We start from the raw sequence: 20,321 nt of genomic DNA, 5'->3' as shown, positions 1-20,321 counted from the left end.
AGCTGCTGTGTGACCTTGGGCAAGTTACTCAGCCTCTCTGTGCCTTCTCCTGGTCTACAAATGTAAATAATAGTAGTGCCTACCTCACAGGGTTGTTGAAAGATTTAAATTCGCCAAACACATGTAAAGCATGTAGAATGTGCCTGGCACATAGTAAGTCTGCAGTGAAGAATAGCTAATATCAAGATCTTACAGTGACAAATGGCACCAACAGAGGACGAAGATGCTGCAACTAGAAGAGCTTGAATGTAGTCAAGCTCCCAAGGGGATCTGAGATCTGAAAATCCAGTTGGCTGTGGATTTGCCATGGCTTCTAATGGCAGCTCTCAATAGCAAAATTGTTCAAAGGACATTAAGGGCTCATAAAGGCAATGGCTGTTGTACCTAAGAAATATTTGTGGATTGAATAAATACTGAGGAAAATAATAGTTACTATGTGTTGCATGCTATCCATGTTCTAGGTATGTACATGTATATTGACTGATTTAATTTTCACAACAATCTTGTGAGGTATTATGTTATTATTATTATTATTTATGAATGAGGTATTTGAGGTTCAGAGTTGTTAAGTAATCTGCCCAGCATTACACAGATCATGAGTGGTGGAAGTAGGACTGAAGTCTCAGGTGGAGGCCCAAAAGGTGTGCACTGCATGCTATAGACTTACCTATGGCTGAGATTAGGAACCAAATAAAATACAATTTTTTCCCAGGTGCATAGCTCTTGTGAAAATTTCGGATCGATTGGAAGGCGACAACATCTCCGAACCTTAAAAGGAGAGGGTTACTTTCATTTACATTGGGAATTAGAAGGTAAAGACTCAGTACTTTGATGATTCCAGGTTAAGTGTCAGGGAGCGAGGCTGCCAGGGATGGAATGGTTAATGATCGCAGTAGCTGTAAGGATAGTGATAGAGGAGTGAGGGTAAGTGCCAAGGGAGGATGGTCTCGTGACAGTGACTGGGGCTTGCCAGCAAGCTTCTGGGCTCGCCGAGTGGAAAGTCACAACACCTGGATAGGAAACAGGTACGGTTCTTGCTTATGGAGAGGAAAGGGACATCAAAGGCCTAAGATGATCCTGATGAGGTCTTTAACTCCCATAATTACACAATGTTCAAACAAACACTTAGTGACCTTGAGCTTTTCAGCTAAGTGACAACAGTCAGTAGGACAGTTTGTTACTTCTGTGACATCAGAACTCTGGCTAGGTAAACTTTAAAGCAACTGGCAGATTTTTCCCGGAGGTACAACAGCACCGAGATGGAAGACAGAACTCATTCCGGCGCTACGTGGCCAGTGCGTTCCTGGAGACGAGAGGATGGTCAGGTCAGAAGCCTTGGGTGGGGTGGTGGTGGACAGTGCGGGGCGATGAGAAGAGAGGAATCCCCTTATATTCCTGGAGGAAGAGGAGAAGCAGAAAGTGGGACAATGGGTTATTATAAAACACTTATTGGAGCCTATTTTGGTATTTGGCAAAGACTCTTGCTTTTCCCAGTGGTTGAGATAACGTGGGCTTCCTTCTGTGAACCAGGGCTTCCCTAGAATTGGGGGTCCCTGCACCCCAATGCCTAGCAATGAACCAGGCACATGGTTTGCTTCTCAATGAGTATGTTTTGAATGAATCAGTGAATGAATAAATGATATTCATACTTTTTCATATAGACGTTTTCTCCTTTAGATGATTGCTTAAATAACATATTAATAAGGTGTTTAGGGATGAGTTGGAAAAACTGTACCTTGTACCAAAATCATCATCCATGATTGCATCTTGAAGAACTTAAGCACCCAGAAGTATGACACAGAGTCCTTAACGAGGATGTCTTCTGCAGTCAACCCCAGACTCTTTCTAGAAGTTCCAATGTTAGCTAGCATCTTCAGCAATCATTGCTGAAGAAATTGGTCCAGATAAAAGTCCATGCACCTCAGCTCTGCCATTTACCTGTTGTGCGGTAACTGTATTCCCCTGTGCGAGTGCACGGTATGTGAATGACTTTATTAAGACTGTATCATCAACCAGTTAATCCTGCTGCAAAAGGTCTTGGGACCAAAGGTTGAAAAGCAAAAGTGTAAGCGATGTTGCACTTGGTGTGATGGAAAAGCCAGCAGGCTTGGTTTACATGATGGAAAGATATTTTCTGATATTGCTAAATATGTAAGGTGTTTGGTCCAATGCTCTACTCAGGGACCCTAGCACTTCTTAGTCCTCTTGCAACACAAAGTGTAGGTGTTACAAAGACCACCAGCTCCTCATGCTGTTTTTCCCTTCAAATTACTCTTTTTTTTTTTCCTCCATAATTGGGAAGACAATGGCTTATGTTCATTCTGTTCTTCAATCACATCTTTTGAGTGTTTTCTATGTTTTGGGCCCAGTTTTAGGGTTTACCACAATTGGGACAGTACTTAAATACTCTATCCTTTTACATGCTGATTTTTGTTTTTAGAAGCTCAAAAAGATGATAAAAAAATAATGATGGGACTTCCCTGGTGGCGCAGTGGTTAGGAATCCACTTGCCAATGCAGGGGACATGGGTTCGAGCCCTGGTCCAGGAAGATCCCACATGCTGCGGAGCCACTAAACCTGTGCGCCACAACTACTGAGTCTGCTCTCTAGAGCCTGTGAGCCACAACTACTGAGCCAATGTGCCTAGAGCCCATGCTCTGCAACAAGAGAAGCCACCGCAGTGAGAAGCCAGCATACCCCAAAGAAGAGTAGTCCCTGTTCACCGTAACTAGAGAAAGCCTGCAAAGACCCAACGCAACCAGAAATAAATAAATTAATTTTTAAAAAATGAGTCAAATGAAGCAGAAACTGCTGATAGCAATAATTCAGGAAATCAGAAAGAAGAGATAAACTGTGGAAAGTTTGGATTTTGGGCGAGGACTCTATGTGTTTGACATGGTGGATGACACCAAGCTGTAAAAAACCTGATGATTTTCCTTTTTCACAGTAATATAAATGACTTATTCTTTTCACATTTTGCCTCATTTCTCTCACTGTTTAAAACTAAGTCCTAAAGGTTCATTTGTTTATAGTTTCTTTTTTTAAAAAAAGGTTATTAATAATATGATCATAAAAGTTCTGTATGCTCATTTCAGATAACTGTCAAAATACTTAAAAGTATAATTAAGGGGGAAAAAATCACCTGCAACTCCTTCAACCAGAGATAATCATTATTAGAATGAATCTTTTTCTAGTCATAATATAGGATAATATTTGAGATCATGTTATTATCTTTAGTCTTATATCTGTTTTTTAGGCTGCCTTCCCCCTCCTCCCTTTTTTAAGAAAACGAACTCAAATCATTTTACTGTAAACTCCTGTTCTAACGTCCCTTCTATCCTCGTGGTTTTTCTTCTGTCCGTTCTTGTCTTGTGCGGGCCTTGTGGAGGACCTGCTTTATGCCCAGCTGTGTGGACAGGCACTAGGTTGCCGTGTGGGAATGTGGATAAGAAATTACATCTTTAACTGGCTTCGTTATACTTCACTACTGTTGTGGTATCATTTGCTTAACCTCTTCAGAGTGATTGAATGGAGCTGTTCGTAATTTTCTTCTTATCTAAATAGTGCTACAAATGACCATCTTTGTCTGAATTAAATTTACTTTTCTTGGACATTGTTCCCAAGATGGGGTTACCAGGCCCATGAATATAAACAGATTTATAATACTTGTTACCTCCTTGCAGAATTACTAACTCCAATTAATACTCCCACTTATGATGTCCAAATGTACTTGTTTGCACAAAGCCCCACTCCTGTCTGATTTAAGTCATTATATTTATATTTGATGCCTTAACAGGGATCTAAAGTTAAGTTCAACAGGTTTGAATTTACTTTTGAAAACTTGTACCTTTTCATAACCGGAGGTACACGCAATGCTTGCAAAAAAAAATGTGCGAATTAAAAGAGCATGTTAATTATTAACGATAAACAATACTTTAAAATATGTAATGTGCTAGTAGAAAGTTTCTAAAATTAACATGGTGTTTTGTGTTGGGGAAAAGCTCTGAAGGAAAAGGATTGCTTCCATTTTCATTTTCCCTCATTTTTCTTTATCTTCTCCCCAAATTGTCAGAAATTTTACACCTCTCAATGCCATTCACCTACTTGCCCTAAATGTTTTAAGGCAAGCCTAAACAGCAAGAGAAAAGTGATATTCTAGACCTTCAGAACCAGTTTGCTTTCAAGTGGCAGAGCAGGGTCCTTAAATTTCCTTGCCTCAGAAAGAAAAGACATAGTGTATTCTTGACCCAAAGTGACTGTCTTGGAATGTTAACCCCTCTCTGCTCACATCCTGACCAAAGGCATTCTGCCCAGAGTTCCAGGTGAGCCCTGGTTGTTGTCTGGAGTCTTAATCTTAGCAAATGCACAGCCATAACACTTGACCAGAGACATGCATAAACATTATTAAATTCTCTCCAACTGAACCTTTCTACGATGCAGGGATACCAGTGGGGTCAAAGATCTCATCCCTGTACATTTTATAGAACAAAGGAACACAAGACCCTATTATCCCTTATTTTTAACTAATTGTTAAAAATCAGTTAGTGGAACTTCCCTGGTGGCGCAGTGGTTAAGAATCCACCTGCCAATGCAGGGGACACGGATTCAGTCCCTGGTCTGGGAGGATCCCACATGCTGTGGAGCATCTAAGCCTGTGGGCCACAACTACTGAGCCTGCGCGCCACAACTACTGAGCCTGCGTGCCACAACTACTGAGGCCTATGTGCCTAGAGCCCGTGCTTCGCAACAAGAGAAGCCACTGCAATTAGAAGCCCACGCACCCCAACAAAGAGTAGCCCCTGCTCGCTGCAACTACAGAAAGCCCACGCACTGCAACGACGACCCAACGCAGCCAAAAAATTAATAATAATTTAAAAAAATCAATTACTGATTTTGTATGGGTTTATTATAGGTTTGTGAGGATGAACTTGGAAAAAAAATCACAAGCTTCCCCCATTTAGATGTATTTGATAGCATTCAACCCATTCAGGATTACCCAATGTGTGACTACGTACCAGGCTATGGAGTCTTTAGAATCACTGTGGCTGGATGTCTTACAACCCGCTCAGAAGACCAAAACAACTGTTATGGGTAGTTGGCCATGCACTGTGTATTTCACATGATTATTTTATTTATATCCAAAAGAAAAAACAACTCTGTAGCGGGCAAGTTCTATTATAATCCCCTGCCATTCTCCATAGGAGAAAACCGAGCTGTAAAGAGTTACCTAAGCTTGTCCGGGAGACAGTCGGCCAAGGTGCTGAGTCTAGGTCTGTAACTGGCCTCACTCACTCCAGAGCCATTGTACTGACCACGCCCTGCTGATTTGCAGCACCCATGCAGTCAAACAAGGCAGTCAACAGGCAGGACCCATGGGTGCTGTCCTCCTAGTGAGCCTCGGAATGCCGCCAGGTGCTGACCACCGGAAATGGTACCAGTTATGGGAGAGAACAGAAGAGAGACAGCGGGGGTGAATGGGGTGGAGATGCGGGAGGAGGGTGCTGAGGGCCAGGAGGAGGAGGGCAGACCACCTGAGGTTTTAAAGCGAGCCCACCATGGTTGGTCTCATCACAGACCCTCAGGCTACTGGTTGTTTTTCATCCTGAGAGTAAAGTCTACGCTTTGAACTTTTCTACCTACGAGGTGGAGGCATGTGACCTCACACTGGTGGAAAGAGCTGCAAGAGAGAAATTCTCTGAAGGCTTGTGTTTAGTCTTTGTCTTTCAAGCACATTTTACATCACACTCCATCGTCTATTTGTGTTGATTTCTATGTGTTGTGTTTTAAACTACCATGTTTCTCTGCTTCTGATACATAATCGTTTGTAAGAGTTTCCATTGACTTCATAACAGCACGGGGGCGGGTAAACCTGCATTAATTATAAGGCACATTCCATTTTCAGAAATATTCAAATACGGGAACCAGATGTATCTGAGAATCGAGACAATTCAGTGAATTCTGAGTAAAATTGCTGCTCCCAGAAGATGTGTCATGTTTCTGGTGGCGCTGGGGCTGTCCTCTGGCCCATATTTGTGTACATACGGCAGTAGACAAGTGCCTTGGTATATGATGTACAAGCTTAGATGTGTTGTGGTGAGGGGAGCATGTTGTGGTTGGGGCCGAGAAGCGTGAGGAATTGCCCAGAGCTCCTTCTGGGTCCTTCTCTGACATCTCTCGGAGCAGGGCTCCTTGCCCTTTGCACTGTTGGCCTTTGGAGCCAGCTAACTCTGTTCAGGGAGATGTTCAGCAGCATCCCTGGCCTCTGTCTGCAAGGAACACCCCTTCTCTTCAGTTGTGACAACGAGAAATGTCTGCAGATATGGTAGAATTGCCCCCGGTTGAGAACCGCTGTGTTAGGGCGAAAGAGAAGCGCCTGAAGCAGTGGACCAATACAGAGCCTTTGGCCGTAAGCTTTGCCTTTTATTCTAGGGGGTCTCTTGTGCCAGGATACACCGGTAGGACACCTCTGTCATCTGGTAGCTGATGTTGTCTTTGGCTTTTATCTGCCAAGTGGCCAGATCTGAAGGTTTCTAGGGATCCTTCTAAGTGTGAAATTTTTCTCAATGGTTGAAAGGATTACAGGATTTGAAAGAGTATCAATAATAACCTATCGCACCATTCCAATACCTCTGTTGAAGTTTTCCTTCCTCAAGGTTTAAAATGTATACTATTATTATACTAAATGTTGTGGTCATATGATTTATTTATTTAACATTCATTCAAGTGAGGATTTGGCTTATAAATGAAAGAGGAGTAAGAAAGAGTCACTAGGAGCCAGTACAGAAAAATAATAAATGCCTAAATATTATATAACAGGCAGTGGATTAAATATCAACATGGTCCGGTGATGGTAGGAAGATGGCAAGACTTTCTTCTCTCCTGAAAGTCTAGCTCGTGTCCACCCTTGTAGGTGGTGATATTTGCCAAGAATTTTTTTTTTTTTTTGCGGTACGCGGGCCTGTCACTGTTGTGGTCTCTCCCGTTGCGGAGCACAGGCTCCGGACACACAGACTCAGCGGCCATGGCTCACGGGCCCAGCCGCCCCGTGGCACGTGGGATCTTCCCGGACCGGGGCACGAACCCGTGTCCCCTGCATCGCCAGGCGGACTCTCAACCACTGAGCCACCAGGGAAGCCCGCCAAGAATTTCTGAAAGGAATTTGGAATCATCTGAGGCAAGAATTAATCATTTGTCTTCCAGCTCTCATTAGAGACTCAAGTTTATTCATGAAGCAAAGAATTATTGAAATTCCTATTGTGCTCTCTTTTTTTTGTATTTTCAAAAATTAAAAAAAAATTTATTGAAGTGTAATTGATTTACAATGTGTTAATTTCTGCTGTACAGCAAAGTGACTCAGTTATACATACATACATATATATATATTCCTTTTCATATTCTTTTCCATTATGGTTTATCACAGGATATAGACTAGAGTTCCCTGTGCTATACAGTAGGACCTTGTTGTTTATCCATCCTATATATACTAGTTTGCATCTGCTAATCCCAAACTCCCAATCCGTCTCTCCCCCAGCCCCCTCCCCTTTGACAACCACAAGTCTGCTCTCTATGTCTGTGAGTCTGTTTCTGTTTTATAGATATGTTCATTTGTGTTGTATTTTAGATTCTACATATAAGTGATATCATATGGTATTTGTCTTTCTCTTTCTGACTTACTTCGCTAAGTATGATAATCTCTAGGTCCATCCATGTTGCTGCAAATGACATTATTTCATTCTTTTTATGGCTGAGTAATATTCCATTGTGTATATATATATATATATATATATATATATATATATATATATATATATAATATTACATCTTCTTTATCCGTTCATCTGTTGATGGACATTTAGGTTGTTTCTATGTCTTGGCTATTGGGAATAGTACTGCTATGTATTGTGCTCTTAAGTGGTGATTTAACCGTGAGGGAAAAAAGGCCCAATCCTGCCCTCATGGCGGGTACAGTCTAGTGGAGGATGGTGGACATCAATCCATTACACAGACAAACAGGGAAGTTAGACCTGATCTTCGCGGTCAGGAAGACTTCCTGAAGGAAGAAATATTTGATCCAAGACCAGAAGGATGAACAGGAGTCTGCTAGGTGAGGCAGAGGCGGGGATTTGCTTCTGTACATTTGTATGAACGGCTTGAGTCGTGGAAACCTTAACAGTAAAGAGACAAGTGAGTGAGAAAGTCAGTGCATCTGCTTCTATCAGAAGGTTCTTATTTATTTATTTATGGCTATATTGGGTCTTTGTTACTGCCCGTGGGCTTTCTCTAGTTGCAGCGAGCAGGGGCTACTGTTCATTGTGGTGCTCGGGCTTATTGCAGTGGCTTCTCTTGTTGCGGAGCACGGGCTCTAGGTGCACAGGCTTCAGTAGTTGTAGCACACAGACTCAGTAGTTGTGGCTCACGTGCTCCAGAGCACAGGCTCAGTAGTTGCGGCGCGCGGGCTTAGTTGCACCACGGCATGTGGGATCTTCCCGGACCAGGGCTCGAACCCATGTCCCCTGCATTGGCAGGCGGATTCTTAACAACTGTGCCACCAGGAAGGCCGATCAGAAGGTTCTTAAACAGCTGCATTTACTCCATCCTAAATCACCCTTAGTTGTAATCTGCAAAAGCAATTTAATAATAGTTTTTTCAAGTAGAAAGGCAAACACCACAATAGATGTATATATTGAATATTATATGCAAGTATATATTCCAATTTCAGAAGTTCTAAAATATTTAAAGAAAGAAAAAAGCTTACCTTAGAACCAAGGAAGTAAGGCATCAAGATTCAAGTGTCAGAGTCTCAGAATTTCACAAATCATCCAGTTTGGCACAGGATGTTACTGTACTTTATGATTTACGTGAAATTGACTTGAAGCTCATACTCGGAGGGCCACTGAGCCTCTCTTCCATGGATTCTTAGAGGCTTGCATTTCTCCAAGGCACCTCCCAATCTGAGTCCTGCTTCTGTCGAATTCTTCCTCTCCACCCTGTCACCATCTGTGCAGGCTCTTTCCACCCTGCCTTCCCTCCCTGGAAGCCGTTTTGATGCCCCGCTTCCCAGGGTTCCACAGCCTTGAGGCTGCAGACACAGCAGAGCTTACTGATGGTCTGAGCGGCGAGGGAAGCGGGTGGCTTACCTGCAGAACAACACAGCGGGTGGGATACAGTGGTCCCTTTGGCATTTCTGTTCTTAGGGAAAGAGTGTGTAGTGATGTGGTTAAGAACAAAGTTTCTAAAGTCAGGCTGAGATTTTCAAAACCCACTTACTCTGTCACTTTGGGCAGATAACTGTACTTTTTGGTGCCTCAGTTTCTTCACCTGTGGAATGGGGATGAGAGTAGTACCTACCTCACAGGATCGTTGTGGGTATAAAGTGCTTGGAAGGACATCTGCAGTTAAGTGCTTTGGAAATGTTAGCTATCATTACTATCAACGTTATTATTATTGCTATTATTATTGAAGGTCCTTTGACCACCCCTGCTAGCTAGGATAATCTTCATTGGCCATCTCTGCCACGCAAGCTCCCACCTCCCCACTGTGTTGATAGGACCTCTTGCTTCCTGGTCAAGATCCTCCCTTTTCCTCCCCAGATCCCTTCTCCCCCACGCCCTGAATTCCCATTTACCATTTACATCTTCTGCAGCACTGTTTAGCCATTGCATTAGCTTACTCCCAACTGTCTCAGCCTAACCCCTGGAGTGAACTGTGTCCTTTAAGGTGTATTACAAAAGAAGGGCCGCTCGCATTCTCTCTCTCTCTCTCTCAGATTTGGTACAGCTCATTCTGAGACGTTTTTACAAATCTAACTGGGGTTGATATTATTAAGAGGAGAAATTGTGCCAGTGCTTTGGAGAAGCGAGCTGGAGCCTGGCTGGTTCCTCAGCCATTGGAGTGGCTTCTAGAAAAACAACCTTGGCACCGGGACAAGATGAAAATGCCGTGTCTCTCTGACCTCTGAGGCTCGGCCAAGGCAGGAGTGGATAAAGAGCTATCCTGCCCTGCCTGCCAGCCAAAAATAGGCCAGCTGCATCACAAGGCTGTCGGTAAATAAACCTTCCCTCTGCAGAAGGCTGTGGCTCAGACTGGAAAGGGGCCAGGGACAGGTTAAGGTAATTCACTCCCAACCCTGACATTCCTCTCTTAGCATCAGAGGCAGGCTTGGAAACCACGTAGTGCTACATGGAGGTGTAAATTCGTAACCAGGCACGATGTGTTAAGCAGCCAGGTGACGGAGCATGTGCCAGTGAGGTTACTTACAGATTAACTATCCTTTGTCTTTACCGTGAATAATGTAGACTTTTTTGGGGGTCAATCGGCTTATTTTTGTCAGTTTTTTGTTTCTTGTTCTAAAGGTTAATTTGTGTTTGTTGTAGAAAGTTTGAACATAAAGGAAAGAATTAATAAGGAAATAAAATGCATCCGTCAATATATAAGGAAATAAAATGCATCCGTCATCCTACCATTACAGCCACTGGAAACTTTTAGTGCCTTTTTTTTTTTTTTTTTGGCATCTTGATGCAATGTACGGTTTTCCTAAAATTGTGATATATGCAGTTTTCTGTCTTGCATTCTAAAAGTACACACAGAGCACTCACAATGATACTGTATCTCATGAGGTCACTAAATATTACTTGAAAACCAGATGGTTTTGGGCTTATTAACCTCCTCCTGGCCGGGCTGAGTGCGGTGGAGTGGTGGCACACATGTCCATGTTGGTAGGAAAATATGCTAGTCTGGAGTGTTCTTCAGACTCCACAGTCCCAGGTGCCCACGTGCCATCTGTGAGAGCGGAGACGTGCTGGCCATTCAGGGAGGTGGGGAAGGAATGGGAGGCTGCCCCAGCTTCCCTAGAGAACGTGTGACACAGTGAGTGGAGCCTGGGCTCCTAAGGAAAGCATTTCTGGTTTGTATTCTGTCTATGCCACTAACCAGTTGCCTGACTTTGATTAACCTACCTCATACTCTAAACCTCAGTTTTCCCATCTGTAAAGTGGAACTAATGATTGATTGTATCTATTTCTCTGGGAGAGTACCTGACTCGGAGTAAGTACTCAGTAGCGATTGTTAGTATACTATTATGATTAATCTCTCAAATGAAGACTGGGTCAGCGGATTCCATTCTATGAGGGTAGTGGGTAGATGGGTTCACTCTGTAAGAAAGTCTCTGAAAGGAAATAAAAATGTGGGTGGGATTTAGTATGTTCTCTCAGAGAGGTGGTATGGTCAAGGTGCAAGATGATACAAAGAATGGAATTAAAGCTCCTTCCATTACGCTTTTAAGGCCATGAGTGGAGGGTGCTTCCAATGCCTGCTAGGAGGTCACCCACCCCAGGGTCTGGGTCTAGACCAGAGAGAGGCTCCAACCCCAGGCGGGCATCTTCCCAATCAGACTTGATGGAGTAGCTAAGAGTATTTAATACATCGTCGAAAGTTTTGTTGCTTCTGCCAAGCTTGTTAGGGCCTGAAATGGACACACTGGGATGACATCTTATCTTGGTGTGCCTTCGTGGGAGGATCCCCAGGTACCGGGGGTTCAGGTATGGCTCCAGTCAAGAGCGGGGGAAGCATCTGAGGTGGCTGGAGAGGCCCGGGCTTGAAGCCCAGCTCTGCAGTAGCTATAGGACCTTGGGGAAGTTTCACACCCTCAGTCTCTCTTTTCCTTCTCACTTGATCTGGGTTAAACGTTTGTACCTTGTGGGTTGTTGTGAGGATTAAAAGAGATAAAGCCTAGGACATGCCTAATGCCCTGCTGGACTCACTGTAGATGCTCAATAAATGTTGATAGCATCTTCCACCCCTACACGCTGCGAGATAAAACAAGGAAGAAGAAGAGAGTCTCTTGGTTTCTCCATCTGGAAATAAGAAGGGTTGATAAGACTTAATGGCTCACTCAGCCTCTGGGGTTTGGGAGATGTTGTCTTGTCCTCCGAGTGTGAGTCCTAAAAGTCAGTAGTGATTCCTGGCACATGCTGGCAGGTAACCAGAGTAAATGCCATGTGCCGGGCACTGAACTGAGCCCTTTGCATGGGTCATCCCATTCAGAGCTTACATTCCAAAAAGGAGAAAAACTGAGGCTCAGAGACATTAAGAAACTCACTCCAAGTTTCTTAGCTGGTAAGTGGTGGAGCTGGGATTTGTACCCTGGAGAGCTTGTTCATAACTAAAGACTTCTGCCCCCGATGAAAAAAATAAGTACAAAACAGACTAGAATGGCCTTTTCAATTGCTTAACTGTAAGCTCCCTGAGCCCAAGGACTGGGGGTTATTCACTCCATCCCCTCCCAGGCATGCAGCAAACAGGAAACTGTGGACAGACATCCAGAAAATCTAAGCATCTGAGCCAGGCTTCCTTTAAATGCAGATGTCCTGTGAATAGTAAGTGCGTTAGATACATATCTTTGCTATGAGAGACACCAGGACTTTGTCAGGTCTCTGGGTGAGTGCCCAGAGCAAAGGAGATTGCAAATCTGGAGGGGAAGGGCCTTTCCTCCCTTTTTGTTCCTCTACAAAAGGAAGGGAGGAAAAGGAGCTAGGACGAAGAGGACAGCGCCATAGGTTTCAAAAGAAAAAAAACTATCTGAATGATTGATTTCTGGGCCCTGGGCATTTGCCAGACAAGGTTTGGTGGTCTGCAGTCCACAAATAATCCATGTTTCTAAGGACTTACGGAAAACTGCCACTTCATCCGTCCTTTGATGTTTGTTCCTAGGGTCCTGTTGGCCTTTGATTCCCTTTGCACCTTTGATTCCTTCCTGATTCTCCCTTTCAGTGTGGGCTTGGTTTTTTTTATCATCTTTATTTTCATCCATATAGTCCACACCTTAATTCCGGCCTCATTCCTCACTGCCTGGGCCCCTGCAGTGCCCCCCATTCACATCCCTGCTTCCAATCTTTGCTCCCTGTTTCTCCCAGATTCTCCTCCCACATTGTTCCTCCTGTTACTGAACTTTGCCTTTCCCGTCCTGCCTCCGAGCTTTTGCCCTCCCTTTCCTCTGCCGGATGCCTGTCTCCCCTTCTCTATCCCTATCGAACATCTACCTACAGCCTTCCAAACTCAGCCCACACTCTTCTTTCTCCTTTGTGACTCTGTTCCAAACTGTCCCATCCATCTCTTTGTAACTCCAGTAGCACTGATGCGTGTGTGCATCGTTCCTTCGGCAGTTAATCATGTGCTTCCTTCCTCCCCATCTATTCAGGAGTTCTTTAAGTGTCTGTCTTATTACTGAGTCTCCACTACATACAAGACACTCTGCTGAGGGTTGAGGGACAGCAAAGAGGATTATAGGGTTTGCTCATCAATAAATACTTGAGGGAAGACCCCCAGAAATGGCTGTTCATTGGCTCAACTCATTGCTAGAAGTTCTTTCACTAACCGCAGGGGAAGCCAAGCTGGGTGTGTCTCTGTTTTGACATTCCACAAGCCTCCTTTGCAGAAGCAGATGCCTGGGGAAGGCTTTGGTGTCAGCCTGGATTCACAGGCCTGTTCCTAGTGAGGCCGTGCCCATCAATTCCAGAATTTATCAGCTATGTTAGTAACATCTCTTGCAGGGCAATGCATGGATGTTGTCCATTGGCTAGGTACTTTCCCTGAATGAGGGCAACCTCAGCTCAGCCCAAGAGGAGCCCAGACTGTCATAGGGAGTTTGGCCCCTGGCAGGGTCAGAATGGAAAGCTGGCTTCGGAGGAAGAAGGCCCTTCTGCCACCCCTGCATTCCGAAAGCTCACAGCACCCAGCTTCTTTGTCGTCATTGTTCTTAGGAACAAATGAGTGTGAGCATTCATTTAAACATTTGCTGAGCACAGTGATCTCTGTTCCCTAGTGCCTACCTGGCACAGGGCCTGGCACAAAGATAAATATGACAGTCTCGGGGCTTCCCTGGTGGCGCAGTGGTTGAGAGTCCGCCTGCCGATGCAGGTTCACGGGTTCGTGCCCCGGTCCGGGAAGATCCCACATGCCGCGGAGTGGCTGGGCCCGTGAGCCATGGCCGCTGAGCCTGCGCGTCTGGAGCCTGTGCTCCGCAACGGGAGAGGCCACAACAGTGAGAGGGCCGCGTACCGAAACAAAACAAAACAAAAAATATATATATATATGACAGTCTCTGCTCTAAATGAGCCCCTACATCTAAGAAATAAAGTGTGTGCAAATTACTGAGGCAAAGATGGCAAATATGGGCAATCAATTATGTGTCCATGGCAGACATTTCTAATGGATCATAGAACTCATTCACTTTGAATCCGGATTGAGCTTCAGAATCCTTCTCAATACATTGCTCCAGGCAGCCACTATTTTTGAATTGGATTTTGCCCCAAAGTTGATTGGCTTGTGATCCATTCTTATCTTTAAGGTGGTCTAAAGGCCACTGAGACAGAGGGCGGGAGGCTCGTTGCATTGAGTTACTGTGTCTGTCCCTTTGGTGGGAGCGCTAAGAAGTAGCACTGCTTTTGGGGAAGCCCCTTAAGATGGCTCCTCACGACGCCTTCATGCTTCTCCTGCTCCTCGTGACTCCTTTCTGCCTCCTTTTTGGAGGATTCTCCTTCCTCCTCTTTCCCCACAAAACTAGTTGCGAGATTCAACTCTCATCCTTTCTAAGGTCTTTGTTCTTGCCTGTTCTCTCACTTGGAGAGCTAATTAGAGTGGTTAACTCCCAAATCTTTACCTTTAGATACATCTTTTTCCCAAGTCTCCCCTCCTTCCTTTGGCATTGGAGCACCGGGATGACCTGAGCCTACTTACCTTTCCCACTCCCTCCCCAGCCCCCGCCCCTTGCCTCCAGAACCTCTGCTGGGAGCACCTGGGTCCAAGTCTTGTGGAGTCAGCCGTGGGGCATCCTGCCCCCCTTCTCTGCTTGGTCACGTCTTATCCAGCCTCTGAGTCTCAGCTGAACTGTCACTTCACCTGGAAAGTCATACCCAACTTCTTTATGATTTCAGAAGAGCACCACGGGCCGAGATTCTTATTATCTTACTCTTTCAGGCATTCGGCAAACAGCCACTAACCGCCTCCTTTGAGTCTGCAGTGAATACAATACAAACCTGCCCTCAAGGAGCTTAGAGTCTGGCCACACTCCTGCTGTTAGTTGTTCTTGTTCACATGTCATGTCTCTGCCATCAGACCAAACCCCTTGTGGTCACTGTGTCCACACCATCCTGTACATATAGTTGATGTTCTCCACATTCTGAGTGGACTGAAAAGTGGCCTCTTTTCCTTTTTGGTTTGCTGTCAACTCCATTGAATATAGGGTGCTCAGGGAAGCTCACAAAGGGTTGGAGCGCTGGCAGGAGAAGGAACAGCCCGTGGGGGCTGGACCCCAGAGCAGCGGGAGCTGGGTAGAGATGGACACCTCTAATGGAAAGCAGTTACGATTAAAATGCCATAAGAACAAGGTCTGGGTTTGAATTCCAGCTCTTCTGCTTAATAACTAAGAAATGTTGGCAAGTTACTTAATTTCTCTTTGCCTTGGTTTTCTCATCTGCAAAATGGGTCTTAAAGTAATGTCACCCCTATAGTGTAGCTGTGAGGTTTAAATGAATAAATGGGTTTACATGAGTGTAAAGCGGTGAAGACAATGCTTGGTATATGCATTGGCTATTACTTAGACTTTCCTGGCAATGGGATTTACTGGGGATTTTCTTTTCTATATCTTTCTGTAAACAAAGTGCATATTATTTATGTAATCTGAGAAACACAAAATTTTTTTTTTAAGAGACAAGGAAAGAGTCTGGTGGGTAAGGGGGTCAGCGTTAGCCCTGCTAGCCCCTGCTCCTTGCCCCGTGTGTGTATTTCTTGGTGCACTTCGTGTAGGAGAGGTAAACTTCAATCCCCCTGTCTCCTGTCTGTCCCCATTGGTCCCTCCTAGTCTAAGAGTTTCACAGTGTTAAGCTCCAACCTTCGTGGATGCTGTCATGATTGATGCCCAGAAGTCTTGCATGGAGAAAAGGAATGAAATCACCCAAGGGTTCCCTCGCAGAGAGAATTCACTGATCAACGCAGTGGCAGGCGCACCAGGCCGGGGTGGGTTCCTCAGGACTGCGCAGAGGGCTCCAAGAGCGGGAAGGTGTGTGTAACACTGAGCGGAGAAAGGAAGGAGGGCCAGACTCACGTTTGCAAAAGCAGGAGCCAAGTTCACACATTTTATGAAGTGTTTTATGGTGAAGCTGTACTTGGAACCCTGGTATTTAGCAAGAATTATTAGGTGTGATGGTCTTAACACTGAGAGTCCTGTAGGGACCTGAGAGAAACTGGCAGGGGAAACAGGTAAAGTAAACATCACAGAGTGGGTTGCTTGGATTCAGCACTGCTTAAATCTGCCTATTTATTGTTTTTTTAATTACTGTTATTAATTTTTTACTCTGGGGCATTCAAAACTCAACTTAGAGACAAACCAGGAGTATTTGTCAGTTACTTGCTGTCTCTCTGAAACAGAGCTGCTAAGCCTAATTGAATGGTTCGATTCTCTTACTATTATACCTTCTGGAGACTAAAAGTGCCTCTGGGTCACTTCCAACTCAGAAGGCAGTGGGATCGGATCCAATCAGAGTGCTCAGGACCCAGAAGGCTTTCCCTGCACAGAGAGGGGGCAGTGAGCGAGCCTGCGATTGAGCCTGTTCATCATTGCCCCAGGTTAATTTCTGTCTCCCAAGATGAGGGAAGGGCCTCCCATCCCTTTGGAAATTCAGAACCAGCAGGTTGTCTGAAGAAGGAATTCATCTCCTCTTTGTCTCTTTCATCCCATGAGGCATGGCAGCCATGATTCAGCCGTTTGGAGTCACACTAGCTCCAAAGCCACCATCTTCAATGGTTGGAGTAGAATAGAGTTTCTTAACTGGGGTCCATGGACAAAAGGCTCCAGGGGTCTTGGGGTAAGGAAAATGTTTCTGTCTGTGCATTTTCAGGGGGAAGCTTCTTGAACTGCATCAAACATGTGCTTACAGAATTTGCCTGTGTGCATGACGGTAAGGAAATCCTCCTTGCTGTTTTTAGAATTCACCACCTTGCCTGCTTCAGGGCCTTTGCACTTGCTGTTCTCACTCTCAGAATACATTTCCCAGGGATTCCACATGGTCACCCTTACTTTCTTCAAGTCATTGATTAAATGTCCCCTCCTGACCCCCTTATATAAAATAGTCCCCCGTCACTCTCTGTCCCACCCACCATTACATCACTCCATTGTTTTTTCACAGTACTTTACAGTACTTATTACCATATGACATTAATTATTTGTTCATGACCTCACTCTTTGTGAGCCTCTATTGTGTTCACTGATCTTTCTGTGGTATGTAGAATAGTGCCAAGCCCAGAGTAGATGCTCAGTAAATATCTTCTGAATGGATGAGTAAACGAACAAATTAATAACTTGGATCATATTTGGGTCTCAGATGTAAAAAGTATTTTTTTTTTTTTTTTTTTTTTTGTGGTACGCGGGCCTCTCACTGTTGTGGCCTCTCCCGTTGCGGAGCACAGGCTCTGGACACGCAGGCTCAGCGGCCATGGCTCACGGGCCTAGCCGCTCCGCGGCATGTGGGATCTTCCCGGACCGGGGCACGAACCCGTGTCCCCTGAATCGGCAGGCAGACTCTCAACCACTGCGCCACCAGGGAAGCCCTAAAAAGTATTTTTTAAATGATGGAAAATGAAGGTCTGAGTTCTTTTTAAAAAAATTTTATTGAAATATAATTGATCTACAATTCTGTGCTAGTTTCAGGTGTACAGCAAAGCAATTCAGTTACACACATATGTATATAAACATATGTATTCTTTTTTTACATTCTCTTCTGTTATAGGTTATTACAAGACATTGACTATAGTTCCCTGTGCTATATAGTATATTCCTGTTGGCCATCCGTTCTATACACAGTAGTGTGTGTATTCCATTCCCAAACTCCTGATTTATCCCTCCCCCCATCCGGAGCAATCACAAGTCTGCTTTCCAAGTCCGTGAGTCTATCTCTGTCCGGCAAATAAGTTCACCTGCATCACTTGTCTAGACTCGCCACACAAGCAATACTACATGAAGTTCATCCTGCTCTGTCTGGCCCACACCACCCAGCACAATAATCTCCAGGGCCATCCATGTCGCTGCAAGTGGCAGCATTCCACTCCTTTCCATAGCTGAGCAATATTCCACCGCACACACACACCACATCCTCCCTCCATCCATCCCTCGATGGCTTCCCAGGCTGCCTTCACGTCCTGGCCGCTGCAAACGGTGCTGCTGTGAACTCCGCCACCTGAGTTCTTAGCGTGGCCACTTCTCAGCCATGTACCTTGGGTTTCAAGAATTTCATCTGCTGTGAAATGCTCACCTGGGCACTGCAATGGATGTTTAGGCAGAAGCCTTCTAGGGATTTCACAGTGTTGGTGCATCTATCATTGATTTCATCAATCCTTCGAAATTGCCAGATCTGTGTGTGTGTGTGTGTGTGTGTGTCAAAATGAAGGGGTCAGATCTTGGTGCACCGATATTATTATTATTATTGATTGTTATTATTCTGGTGCACAGATAATGGGTTACCCCCTGTGAAGATGGAGTGCTGACATTACAGACACATCACCATGTTTGTTGTGACTTGCCTGGGTCCTCACAATGTGTCAGGGCAGGACAGTGATGAAAGTCTCACTTGCAAGCTGCAGCCCTATCCTAGAATCATTATTATTAACATTCTGGGGAAGATGTCCCAGTGTTGAACGTAAGTGGCCAGGACCAGTTTGGGGCTAGTATTTTCTGTTACATGAACTGCTGTGTGAATGGGATGCAACTGCCTCTGTTACTGGCCAAGGAAAAGTGGAATTCAGACTAGGAAAAGAGATTCTGCATTTTCCTCTAATTTTGAAGAAGATAAAAGGTACCCAGTTTTCCAGGAAGTACATTTCCTCTGGTCCTTCTGGACAGGTTATTTGTTCTGTTTCTTGGGCATAAACCTCAGAATCATTTCGGACTTAAGGTTATCTTTTGTCAATATCTGTGTTGGGTGAGCTTGAAAGTAAATTCAGCACAAAGGGCTTATGACCTCCCTGATAACAACTCCTTTCTAAAGGACAGCTTCTAAATTTTGTCTTTTAAAAAGTTAATACTTTCCTGCGTTAAAAAATTTTATGTTCTCTTCAAAACATTTTAGATGGCTGATTCACCATTCCTCAAAATAAATTTTAATTATAGAGCATGACACATGACTTTTTTAAAAAGTCAAAACCTACACACAAAAAAAGCCTGCAAAAAATGTGTAAACACACACCTGCCTCGAAAACCCTCTTTTATTCCCAGAGTTAAACCCTGAGAGTATTTTTTTGCTTCTCCTTCCAGAATTTTTCTCCATGCATTATAAATGTCCATTATAAATGTATAACATTTTCACATATTTATATCTTGGAGATTTTTCCAAATAGTGATACATCAGCCTTTTTAACACGTACATAGTCTTTCATTGTATCAAAGTGTATCAGAATTTTTTCAACCATTACATATTGATGGAATTTAGGTTATTTCACAGGTTTTACTATTATAAACAATTCAGCAAAGAATGTACGTCTTTGTGCACAGACATACACATTTCTCTAGGACAGATATTAAGAAAAAATGTTTCCGGGGTGGGGATCAAAGGGTATTGCACACTTTTTATTTTGATAGAAACTACCACATCAACCCTCCCTCCACCCTGCCTTACCAATCTAGACTCCCATGTTAAATTTCCCATGTCCTTGCTGATCCTAGATGTTATAACTTCAAAGTGTTTTGTCAATTTGATGTGAGAGCTGCTGTTTTCCTTTGCTCTGCCCTGATTTCCAAGGTGATTGAGAATCTTTTTGTCTGTTGCTTGTGATACTGCCTAGGTTGGTGGGTTTTTAACATGGTTTTCACACATTTTCGTTAATAAGACTATTTCAGAAATGCCTCTCCTCCAGGGCTGACACTCAGGTGGTAGTTAAAATGTTGAAATATTTTGCAAAAACAACCGGCTTTTACCATATGTGTATGGATAGGGATGTGAAAGTGATTTGGAGGTATAAAGCATTTTCTGATCTAGAAGTCAATACGGAAACATAGCTCTGGTTATGTTATATACTTTAATAACTCTGAAAACACAGAATCCTATGGAAAGGAATATGTTGGTGTACATAGCTGGCTTATAACCATACTATTAAAACTAATGTTAGAAGAATGAGACTCCCTCTGTCACTGATGTGGTCTGTGGCTAGGTAATAAACCAGATGAAATAACCAAAAATAAATAAATAAATCAAATATTGAAATACTTTCACACTTGTTGGTAGAGTGCCCTGACCTCAAGTTTCTGTTCCCTCACCTCCTGCCCTGGACCTGCCTGG

At 44.1% G+C, this 20,321-nt stretch overlaps 1 protein-coding gene across 1 annotated transcript in view; it reads left to right on the top strand.

The window, feature by feature from the left end:
* Positions 1 to 1,196: 1,196 nt before the first annotated feature.
* Positions 1,197 to 20,321, top strand: part of SLC1A2 (solute carrier family 1 member 2) — a 93,245-nt gene continuing 74,120 nt past the window's right edge. Inside the window, exon 1 of the mRNA XM_082660036.1 lies at positions 1,197 to 1,325. Within this exon, the coding sequence (XP_082516162.1) occupies positions 1,318 to 1,325 (8 nt within the window). The 5' untranslated portion in view covers positions 1,197 to 1,317. The remainder of the gene's footprint in view (positions 1,326 to 20,321) is intronic.

Source organism: Grampus griseus (genome assembly GCF_964374135.1).
Source record: "Grampus griseus genome assembly, chromosome: 8".
NCBI classification, from domain to species: Eukaryota; Metazoa; Chordata; class Mammalia; order Artiodactyla; family Delphinidae; genus Grampus; species Grampus griseus.
This window is presented reverse-complemented; position numbering and strand designations above follow the sequence as displayed.